At 34.8% G+C, this 12,152-nt stretch overlaps 1 protein-coding gene across 3 annotated transcripts in view; it reads right to left on the minus strand.

The window, feature by feature from the left end:
- Positions 1 to 12,152, minus strand: part of CMPK2 (cytidine/uridine monophosphate kinase 2) — a 46,176-nt gene that overhangs the window by 20,355 nt on the left and 13,669 nt on the right. Inside the window, exons 5-6 of one of the 3 annotated variants that reach the window (XM_074209603.1) lie at positions 8,347 to 8,413; positions 7,423 to 7,510 (exon numbers count right to left, since the gene is read on the minus strand). The exons of 1 other annotated variant lie outside the window; for it this stretch is intronic. In XM_074209603.1, the coding sequence (XP_074065704.1) occupies positions 8,374 to 8,413 (40 nt within the window). In that variant the 3' untranslated portion in view covers positions 7,423 to 7,510; positions 8,347 to 8,373. Of the gene's footprint in view, positions 1 to 648; positions 7,511 to 8,346; positions 8,414 to 12,152 lie in introns of those variants that run through there. One more of the 3 variants, XM_074209602.1, reaches the window with a different exon arrangement.

The raw sequence follows: 12,152 nt of genomic DNA on the forward strand, positions 1-12,152 counted from the left end.
TAATCATTGCATGATCTTGAGTAAATCATTTAAATTCTCTGGGTCTCCATTTCCCATCTGAAAAAAGAAGAGATTGGACCACCCGATCTTTCCAAGGTTGCTTCCAGTTCTCATTGTATGATCCTACTTCTCAAGGTGAGAGATAGGTAGGTAGGTAGGTAGATGGAGTTAGATGGATAAATAGTAGTTAGATAGTAGGTAGATGGTTAGGTATATAAGGAGTTAGATGATGCTTTGTCCTTCTTTCTTGAAGAAGAGCATGACATCAGGGAGGTGATTCCACAACAAGCAAGTGAATTGCAATCAAATGAGGGGAGGCTGCTAAGTCACCAACTTCACTTTCTCTTCTGCAGTCATTTGGGTTCAGTGGCCACATATAAATCAGAACTAGAGATGGCTCTGCATGTGTGGCAATCAGAACAAGTGACTTGTTCAAGGTCACACAGCTAGTGTCAAGTATCTGAGATCAGGTAGATAGATAGAGGGGTAGATAGGTAGATAGACATATAAACATGCATATACATATATTTATTTTTGCCCATTTACATGCCTGTATGTATGCTCACACAATGCTATATAATCAAATATATATATATATATATATATATATATATATATATATATATATATACACATACATGTGTTAGATAGAAGGAGAAAGTTCTAGTATATAGAATATGGATGGGACTTGGAGCCAGTAAGACTTGGATTTCATTCAGTTCCATCTCTTAAAGAACACTCAGAAGATTTAATTTAGAAATAAGCTATCATCTACATTTTATTACAGGTCTTTGAAGTATTGGCTATTCTCATAAATGAGAATCATAATAATTTTGCTTTTTTGAGTTGTGTCCAATTTTTCATGACCCCATTTTGGGATTTTCTTGGCAAAATTATGAGATTGGTTTATTTTCGTCCAGTTCATTTTATAGATAAGGGTTAAGTAATTTGCCTAGGGTAACATATCTAGGAAGTATCTCCAGGCCTGGCACTCTAACCACTGCAACATCTTGCTGCCCCCAAAATAGCAACAATTCATTTTATTCTCATTATAATCCAAGAAAACTGAGGCAAATGAAGGGTAAGTGATTTGCTCAGGGTCACATAGCTGGTAAATATCTACAGCTGGATTTGAATTCAAGTCTTCTATCTACTGTATATCCTAGCTGCCACAAAAAAAAAGATTTTCACTAATGTAACATGTTGAACTTCATAACTTAATTTCTAGACAAAAACTTAGATAAGCCAGAAAATTTGTTCTTGAAAGGATGGGAAGTGAACCAAAGGCAGGGACTCCCCTGAGCTTCCCCTCAAACTCCAAATACCTTTAAAAGATGATTCTAAACAAATTCTGGAGTAGCAGAATCCACAAAAACATGGAGTGAAACAATTTGCGAACCCAAGACAACTTGGAAGATCTATCAGAAGAGGACTGTTGCACAGAGGTAAGAAAGGAGCCCAGTGCAGGATGGGCAATGCCAGAGCTGATCGTGGCCAGCAATCCAGTAGCAAGAAGTGGTGTGACTGGGAAAGTGGTAGCATTGGTGGTTTCCAGACCTCTCAGCTCAGAGATTATCAAGGACAATTTAGCAACTCAGAAAAAAAAGACTGCCTCACCAAGCACAGTTTAGCACAGGCATGAGCAGCACAGACTAGATCCCAGAGAACCAAGAGCAGTCCTTGGGAGCTACTGAATCAGTATCAGCAGCTGCTTCTGGAGCTCTCAGTTCATAGATGGTAAGAGAGTTGAAAGAGACTACAGGAGTCTCTTTGCTGTCACTGAGGTAAGACTCTGTTGCTTTATTCATATTAGGATCTGGGTTGCAGAGGAGAAATAGTGGCACAAGAGAGTTTGCTCCCACAAGGGAATGGGGGATCCTTCTCACAGTTCCAGGGAAGAAAGGAGAGCTTGTGGTCATCCACAAACCAGAGCACAGGCTAAAAAAGTAGGGGAAAATATATACACTTTGGAGGAACTTAAAACTTGCAGGTACCTAGAAGTATCTCTGAAAACAGCTGCTAAAAGTCCAAAACCTTGAGATAGATAGTAGATCCTCCATTCTGAAAGCACAGCCCCACCTCAACAAAGAATTAAAAGCAAGTCATAGGCTGGGGAAATAAGCAAACAAAAGAGGAAAAAATCTTACCAGAAAGTTATTATGGTGATAGGGAAACTCAAAACACCAACTCAGAAGAAAAGAACAGAGTCAAAGTTCCTATGTTTAAACCTCCAAGAAAAATATGAACTGCTCTAAAGCTGAAAAAGGATTTTGAAAATTAAGGGATGAAAACTTGCAAAGAGAAATGAGAATGATGCAGGAAAATCATGAAAACAAATCAGCAACTTGGTGGAAACAAAATAAATACTGAAGAAAATAACATCTTAAAAATCAAACTGGGCTAAATGGAAAAAATATACAAAAAAGTCAATGAGGAGAAAGGGGCCTTAAAAGAAGAGTTGACTGAATAGAAAATGAGGTACAAAAAGCTCAATGAATAAAACGATTCCTTAGAATACAGAATTGAGTAAAAGGAAACTGCTGACTTTGTGAAGAGTCAATAAATAATAAAACAAAACCAAAAGAATGAAAAACTTTTAGACAATGTGAAATATCTCATTTGAAGGACAACTGGCCTGGAAAACAGATCCAGAAGAGGTAATTTAAAAATTAATGGACTACCTGTAAACCATGATTACAAAAAGAGCCTAAACATCATCTTTCAAGAAAAACTGCCTTGATATTCTGGTACAAGAGGATGAAACAGAAATTGAAAGAATCCAATGATCACCTCCTGAAAGAGATTTCAAAATGAAACCTCCCAGGAGTATTATAATCAAATTTTAGAGCTTCCAGATCAAGGAGAAAATATTGCAAGCAGTCAGAAAGAAATAATTCAATGATCATTGAGTCACAGTCAGGATCTCACAAAATTTAGCGGTTTGCATATGAAATGATCATAGGACTTGAAATATGGTTTTCTGGAAGGCAAAGGAACTAGGATTACAACAAATAATCAACTTTCCAGCAAGATTGAGCATACTATTTCAGGGATAAAGACGGCTATTCAATGAAATAGGAGACTTACAAACTTTCCTGATGAAAAGAACAGAGTTGACCAGAAAATTTGACCTTCAAATATGAGACTCAAGTGAACACAAAAAAAATTAAAAAATGGAAACTAAAAGGGACTTAATGATGTTGAAATGTTTGTAATCTTGCATAGGAAGATAATACTGATAACTCAGAAATATATATAGAAAGGGCACAGGTGGAAGTTGAATATGAAAGGAAAATATATTTAAAAGCTGAAGCTATTAAGTTAGAGAGCAATGTACTGGGAGAAAGGGAAAGTGTAGATAGACTGGGGTAAATTATTTTACATAAAAGAGGCAAGAAAGTTTTTGCAGTGCAGTGAAAGAGAAAGGAAGTGAGTGATCCCTGCTCTAATAAAAATTGACTCAGAGAGTCAATTTAGAAATTAGAAATATATTTATTTATAATTTTATTTAGAAATCTGACTTCCCTTAGAGGAAAGTAAGAGGGGAAGAGGATGGGAGAAAGGGGGTGATAGAAAGGAGGGCCTGTTATTGGGGGGGATAGTCAGAAGCAAAAAACAATTCTGAGGAGGGACAGAATGAGAGAGAAAGAATAGAATAAATGGGAGTTGGCAGGGATAGGATGGAGGGAAATAGCAATAGTAATTACGGGGAAAATATTGAGGCACATTTCTCTGATAGAGATCTTATTTCTCAAATACAGAGAACTGAATCAAATTTATTTTTAAAAAATTATTCCTTTAATGATAAATGATAAAAAAAATAAAGTTTTTGCATGAGGCTATCAATGCTATCTATGGTCAAATATAAAAATCTTCCAATGTACTACTGAGTAGAGAAATACAAATTAGAACAATTCTGAAGTATTACCTTATACCTATTGGATTGTCTAATAAGACAGAAAAGGGAAATGACAAATGTTAGAGGGGATGTAAGGAAAATGGGACATTAATGCACTTTTAGAGGAGTTGTAAAATAATTCAGTCATTATGTTGAGTAACTATGCCTAAAGGGTTATTAAATCTTACCTACCCTTTGACCTCATAATGCTATTACTAGGTCTTTATTATTGAAGAGCTGAAAAAGCCAATGAAAAAAGCCCTATATGTATAAGGATATGTATGTATGTATGGCAGTTATTTTCTGGTGGCAAGGAATTGGAAATTGAGGGGATGTCCATAATTTAGAGAATGGCTGAACATGTTGTATGTGTTTGTGATGGAACACTATTCTGCTATAAGAAATAAAGAATAAGAGACTTTCAGTAAAACCTAAACATGATCAGATACAATATGAAATGTGCTGAATATGAATTAACTGCATTATTTTAGGATGATCAGCGATGAATGTCTTAACCTTTTCTTTAGCAGTACTATGACCCAAGACAACTCTGAAGGACCTATAATAAAGAATGCCATCTAACTCCAGAGAAAGTGCTTATGGCGTACGGATACAGATGGAACCATGCTTTTTTGCAAACTTGGAAAAAAAGCAACATTGTATGATTATCAGCTATGATGGACTTAGCTTTTCTCAGCAGTTCTGTGATGGACAATTCTAAAAGACTTATGATAGAAGATGCCATCCACAACCAGGGAAAAAACTCTAAATGCAGACCAAGGCATACAATTTTCACTTTTTAAAAACTTTTTCATGATTTTTTCTTTTTCTCACATTTTTCCCTTTAGTTCTGATTCATCTTTCACAACTTGAATAATATAGAAATATGGTAAAAACGATTGTACATGTACATGTACATCAGATTACTTGAGGAGGGGGGGAAAGAAAGGAGAGATGTAGAAAAATGTAGAACATAAAAACATAAAGATGAACATTGAAAACTTATCTTTATATGTAATTGAAAAAATAAAATCACATAAATAAAAAGATAAAGGGGAATGGTTAGGAGTTAATGACCTAAAACTCAAAAATCAGGAAAAGAAGTTAAAATTTATAGTTTAATGAGTCTTAAAATTTAATGGTACCATGAGCAATAATCTAATCAAGTCTACCTTTAGGAAGGTAGAGAATATTATTATTCCCATTTTGCAGATGAATCAAGGATCAAAAATGTTAAATGACTTCCCAAAACTTACAACTTCAGGCTAATTGTATTTTTCCCAAATGTTTTCTTTTCTTTAGGCACATAGAACAGGACAATGCAGCTAAAGACACAAAATTATAAAATTCTCATATAGTAGAGATCCTGAAAAATAATATTTGTCAAGCAACTCTATTTTGTAAGATGAGTTAAATCTATACTACAATGATACACAACGAATATTTCATTGAGTTTGAATTTTAATTTGTCAGACCACTACATGAGAAAAAAAAATATGAACACCTATATAAACAAAGTGTTAATACAGTTAAGTCAAATATTCCTAGTTTGGTGCAATAGTTTTGTATTTTCACTGCCACACTTTTAATTGGGGGGAGAGGTTAAGGTGAAGGGGAGAAGATCATGATTAAACATGATTAAAAGGAAATCTATAAAAGTCAACTATTAATGATTCATCAGATATTTAAGCTATTATGTGCATAGTATTGTTTTATGACTTGTGAAGTTCTTCTGATCCAAGGAAATTAAAATCTACAATAAAGACATAGAAAAAGTTACATGGCTGCAACATTTCAATATCTTATACTATCAGAGGATTTAGTGCTAGAAGAGAGTTCTGTATTTTCTAGTCCAACCCCCATTTAAAGATTAAAAAAACTAAAAAAAAACAAAAAAAAAACAAATTGAGGACCTAGACAGATAAAATGACTTGCTTAGGGTCAAATATATGGCAATATGCAGAGTAGGGATCCTGGTTTCAAATCCAGAGACCCTTCAGTGTCATAATACACAAAGATAGTAAGACATGAACAATAAAAACAATGAGTTTAAAAATGAATCCATTGGAGATTTACTAAAGGAAGCGGCACTTGAGCTGAGTCATAATGGAAGAGTAAGATATATAAAATGTGATCTTAGGGGTGAGGGAGATTGGTATCTCAGGCAAAGGGCCTGGCATGGGTACAGATAAAAATGTTAACACAAATGTTCAACAAAGGGTAATAGGCAAGTGTAGAGCAGACTGTTCACGTGTGGGAGTAAAAGGGGAAATGTGGATCCCAGGCCCAGGTACTTACAGGCACCTGAGAGATACGGGAGGGTTTTATGCAACTGTTAAAATGCTAATGTTAATATCTCAGAGCATTTTGTACTCAGTTCTTATCTTCCCAAATTTAAAATGAAAATCCTGGGTCAGCCAAGAGATTCCAAAATTCATTTCCAAGGAGAAATAAGACTTTTGCTGTTTTCTCCCATCTGGTAACTTACCCTGCCTGAGCAAAGAAGTCATTCTTCATAAGAGATGACACTAGATTGAGGAAACCATTCCCAGGAGAGACATCCAGTAGAAGAAATAGTCATCTTCATAGGCATATGCAAAGCATGTCAATGATTATTTACAAATTCTAAGGGCTAACAGAATAGAACTATGATCTCAATGAAGCTAGAAAACTCACAGGACTGTTGCTATATTCCTACTATCTCCCAGAAAAAGCAATAATATTCAAAGGGATGATAAAGTTTATATAGGAGTGAAGTAATAAGTTCTTGGGAGGACATGCAAGGTCCTACAGATGTGTTGTTCCAGGATTTTTTTAATAAAGAAAATAGGAAAATAATTCCTTGATTGACCTGAATATATCTGAAATATATCACGTCATGAAATCATGGAAGAGAAAATCTGGATAAAATATTGACTGTAATGCAAACATTATGCAGAAGGTAACATTTTGGAATCTTCATGTATGTATGTGTGCATATTTTCACATATGTGTGTTTGTGTACAAATACATAAACCAGAATCACAGGACATAGATTTGGAAAGCAACTTAGAAGACATAGTGGAAGAAACAATTGGCTCTTGATCTCAACTACTAGGTAACAAGAGAAAGAATTCTGACCCAGGTTCTCTGACATCAAATATGATGCATTTGTCATATCTTGTGCTTGTCACATATCATAGGATCAAAAGTCTAAAACTTTAAGGGATGTATGCAGTTGAGTCCCAACATCTCATTTTATAAATAAGGAAACCAAGGCCCAGGGGATTTAAGTGATTTACTCAGTCCAACAGGAAGCAAGCATCAGAGGTAGGATTTGAACCTAATTTTCTAGTCCCATATTCATGTGTATATATGATGCATATTACTTTTCTTCCTTTCCAACCACTATAAATATCTAACAGGGATCTAGAAAAATAGTGGGATACATTCTGGGGTGAGGTTTATTAATGTATAATCAGGTAAAATCTGTCGCCTGCCCAGAGTGACTACAATAATGAACAATACTTTTTAATTAAACCTAAAACAGTCTGGATGACTTCTTCCCTGTCTGGGTTGGCATCCACCATGTGACATCCAGGATTCTCCATCCTCTGATACGAAATTTCCACCCTGCAAAGTAGAATGAGGAAAAAGACAGAATAGAAATCATTTTGACCAAGAACTAAAGACCACACAATTCTGGACTGATTACTTTTGTCTTACTTTTACATCACTCTCTTAACTTACTTCAATAATTAATCTATTAGAATACTTCAAAGATGCATAATTTTAGTGATCACAGTGCCCTTTCCACCAGTGCAGGTCATGATTGCAACATACTTTTAATACAAAATTTTTATGAGAAAATAGTTATCTAAATGTGTGTATGCATATAAATTATATCTATATAATGTATATATGTATATATATATATGCACAAATACATAAATGTGCATATACATATGTATATACAACACACATAGATATGTTGTTGATCAATTGTTTTTCAGTGATGACTGATTTCTTATGAACCCACTTTGACTTTTCTTGGCAATACCAGAATGATTAGCCAGTTCCTTCTCCAGGTCATTTTACAGAAGATTAAGTGACTTGCCCTAAGTCACACAGTTAGTGTCTGAGGTCAGATTTAAATTGAGGAGGATGAGTCTTCTGATTCCAAGTCCAATACTCTCTCTTCTTTGTCATACAGCTGCCATATCTATTTATACACACACACACACACACACACATACACATACACACACACATATAAATCTACACATAGACATACAGACACACACACACACACACACACACACACACAGACACAGAGTTTTCACTTTATAAAGCACCTTACATACATTCTCTCATTTGAAAGCTACAATGACTCCAGGAGGTAAATACTATAGGATATCATTTAAGCCATTATATGTATAAGTACTGTGATCTCAGGTTAAATGACTTACCAATGGCCAGAAGGATAGTGTCAAGATTCAGGGGCAACTAGTAGGCACAGTGGATAGAGCACTTGTCCTGGAATAAGGAGGACTTGAGTTCAAATCCAGCCTCAGACACTTAAATATTACCTAGCTTTGTGACCTTGGGCAAGTCACTTAATCCCATTACCTTACCAAAAAAAAGTGTCAAGATTCAAAGATAGGATCCTTAATTCAACCTTGGTACCTTATCCACAGCACCTTGCTTTTCACTGTGACTTGTATGGTTGAAAAATATCAACATCTGGCAGTAAATTTTCTAGTAATGCATTGATAAACTTAGGGTATAAATTAATAGATTAGTGTCTATTGAGGTGGGGGGGATCAAGAAGTGGGTATTTTTTTAGACTCTGGAAATAGGAAGGTCCATGCCCTAACAGTATAACTTTTGAGTACTCACTTTCACATCCAAACCAGAATGGGGAATTGTTCAGATTGTATTGATACATCTGTATTTTAATTTGCTTATGTTAACAGATCAGTTTTCTTTAATTTTTAATAATATGTGTTCATGACAGAGAGTAAGTGATTGAATGGATAAAATCCAGACATTATATATTTTTTAAAATTCTCCCTCTAGTCATTATTTTGGCCTACCTTAATATAAGTCAAATTTCATCAAAGGTAAAAAGAAAAATTCCAGTCTTCATTTCTAACTGCTTGGCATTGCCACTTGGCTGTCCCATAGCTAACTTAAAAAATTGACCAAATGAAATTCATTCTTTCTTCATAAATCCAACTTGCCTCCTAATTTTCTTCCTTCTGTTAAGAGTACCATTATTTCTCCAACCATACAGGCTTGTAAACTAGGGAGTTTTGAGCTCTTCAATTAGTTTGTGAACTCCTTAAATGGAGGGATTGCCTCTTCTCGCCATTTTTATATATCCCTAATGATCAGTACAGTGTCTGACAAATAGTAGGTTCTTCCTAAATGTTGACTGATTGATCCTTTATTCTCCACACTCACTCTCCATATGCAATTATTTATCTTATACTGTTGAATCTCGTGCCATCTTAATTCACATTTATTCTGTTCCTTCAATCTCTGCTGAATTCTAATGCATCTGCTTGCCTCAAGAATAAAAAACAAACACCTAGACCTTTAAAGTTCTCAATGACTAAACTTCACTTTTCCAGATTTATATCAAATTATCCCACTCTATGCATCATGCATTCCAGACACACTATACTAGTTTTCTGAATTACCCATTCACTCTTTTATTTCAGTGCCCTTGTACAAGCCATTAGCTCCCATTCCCAGAATGCCTTTTCTCTCTATCCCTCTTCTCAGAATTTTTTTCAGTTATCAGCTCAAGAATCCTACTCTCCTTGAAACCTTCCTTTTTCCTTCCATCCATTAGTTCTCCCTCTCCCATGAAATTACTTATTTTGGAATGTTTCACCCCCCCCAGTTGAATATAATCTCTGTGAAGGCAGAGTTTCACTGTGCTTGTTCACAGTGCTTAGCCCAGTGACTAGATGACAATAGTTGTAGTGTGGTGGTACAGTGTATATGGTGGATGTGTCTGGAGTCTAGAAGATCTGAGTTCACATTTGACCTCAGACTCTTACTGGCTGTGTGAATTTGGGCATGTCACTTAACCTATACCTACCTGAACTTCTTTATCTGGAAATTGGAAATAATAAAAATACCAGAGTTGCTGTAAGAATCAAATGAAATGGTATTGGTAAGTGCTTTTTAAACCATAAAATGATATGTAAATAGCTTCTGGTGTAGAATCAAGATGGCAGCATAAAGCTAGCATGTTCCCAGAACTTTTCCCCACACAATGCTAAATGAAACTTCCACCCAGACATTAAAGCTAAAGATGCCACCAAAAAAAAAGATAGAAAAAGTTTTCAGCCATTGACAATGTGAAGGATCTGATGTGAAGGTCTGTCTTTTGGGGAAAAGGAAAAGTAAAGCCCAGCTAGACTGGACATGGGAAAATTAGCAGGAGGCTTTTAGCTATGGTGCAGGCCAAGTCCTGGCAGCTAGATAGCAAGTCAGCATGAAAGGTGCCAACTCCAGCAAAGTCTGAACCCTGGGAACAATAGGATAAAAGACAGGACTAGGTTGGGAACAAATCACTGCATAGGAAGCACCAACACATAAAGAAGGAAACAAACCTCTGAAAAGATAATATCTGGGCTGCATAGGTAACATCTTGGTCATCGGATGCCAGTTTCAGCCCAAAAAGTTTGGGTCTATACTCCTTATACCCTAGAAGCAGAGCTCAAACAAACAAAACGAACAAAAAAACCTAAAAGAGCACTAACTATAGAAAACTATTAGGCAGATGGAGATGATAAAAATGCCACCTCAGAAGAAGAAAGCATGGACAAATTACCTAGGTAAGTCTCAAATGAATCTTATAAATTGGACTCAAATCCAAAACCACAGAGAAGAGCTTAAAAATAATTTAAAAACAAAAGAAGAGAAGAAGAAGAAAAAATGGAAAAAAGAAATGACCAAAGAAATAAACTCCTTTAAAAATAAAAATAACCAACTGGGAAAAGAATATAATTCTTCAAAAAATAAAATTGATCAACTGGGAAAAGGAATGTAATTCATCTAAATCTCAAATTGACCTACTGGAAAGGGAATATAACTCAAGAAATAATAAAATTAACCAACTGTAAAAGGAAACACAAATGCTAACTAAAGAAAATATAACCTTAAAAATTAGAATTAAACAAATAGAAATGAATGAATTTTTGAGACATCAAGAGTACATCAAAGTCAAAAGACTGAAAAAATTGAAGATAATGTAAAGGACCTTTTAGGAAATTCAAACAACATGGAAGATAGGATCAGGAGTGAAACTTTATGAATTATTGATCTCCCAGAAAACTTAGATCAAAAAAGAATCTGGAAAATATCTTTCAGGAAATAATCAGGGGAAAACTATCCAAATATACTAGATCAAGAAGACAAAAAAAGTCCTTGAAAGAATATTCAGAACATCAACAGAAAGAGACCACAGAATAAAAATTCCAAGAACTATCAAAGCCAAATTCCAGAATTCTCAAATAAAGGAGAAAAGAATTGCAAGTATTTTAGAAAAAAGAAGTCATTTAAATACAAAGGGAGCATAATCAGAATTATACAGGACTTCTCACCTTCAACATTAAAGGATCAGAGGGCCTGGAATATGATATTTTTGGATAGCAAAGAATTTTGGTTTACAACCAAGAATTTACTATCCTGAAAAATTCAGCATTTTCTATTGGGGAAAAGATGGCTGTTCATTGAAATAGAGAACTTACAAAATTGACTGATAAAAAGACCAGAACTGAATAGAGCACTCAATCTTCAAATACAGGATTCAAGAGATTCATAAAAAGATAAATAGAAAGAGGAAAAAAATAAATATTAGTCAAGAACATTAAATTGCAAAAAAGAGAAGATATTACTTGTAACTCTTGAGAATTGTAATCTCTTCATAATTTTAGAAGAGAAAAATGACATCACTATGTTTGAGACAAATTACAGTGCATCTGACTGTGGTTGATCACACCAATACAAGCTCAGAATACTCTACCACAGGTAAGGCACAAATAGTACAGGTAAACATATATAAAATCACCTTTCCTTTGAACTACTTTAATTCTGTCTTGCTCATAAAGTTCAGCACGTCCTCTGATGTAGGCACCCTGTGCTGTGCCAATGTCTCCCATGCCTTATAATCAATGCCAAAATTCTTAAGAACGACCTTCAAGTTGTTCCAGTAATTAAAGTACTTAGAAGTTCTTTATAATTAAATAAGCAGTGA

This window comes from Macrotis lagotis, chromosome 1, assembly GCF_037893015.1.
Source record: "Macrotis lagotis isolate mMagLag1 chromosome 1, bilby.v1.9.chrom.fasta, whole genome shotgun sequence".
NCBI lineage: Eukaryota > Metazoa > Chordata > Mammalia > Peramelemorphia > Peramelidae > Macrotis > Macrotis lagotis.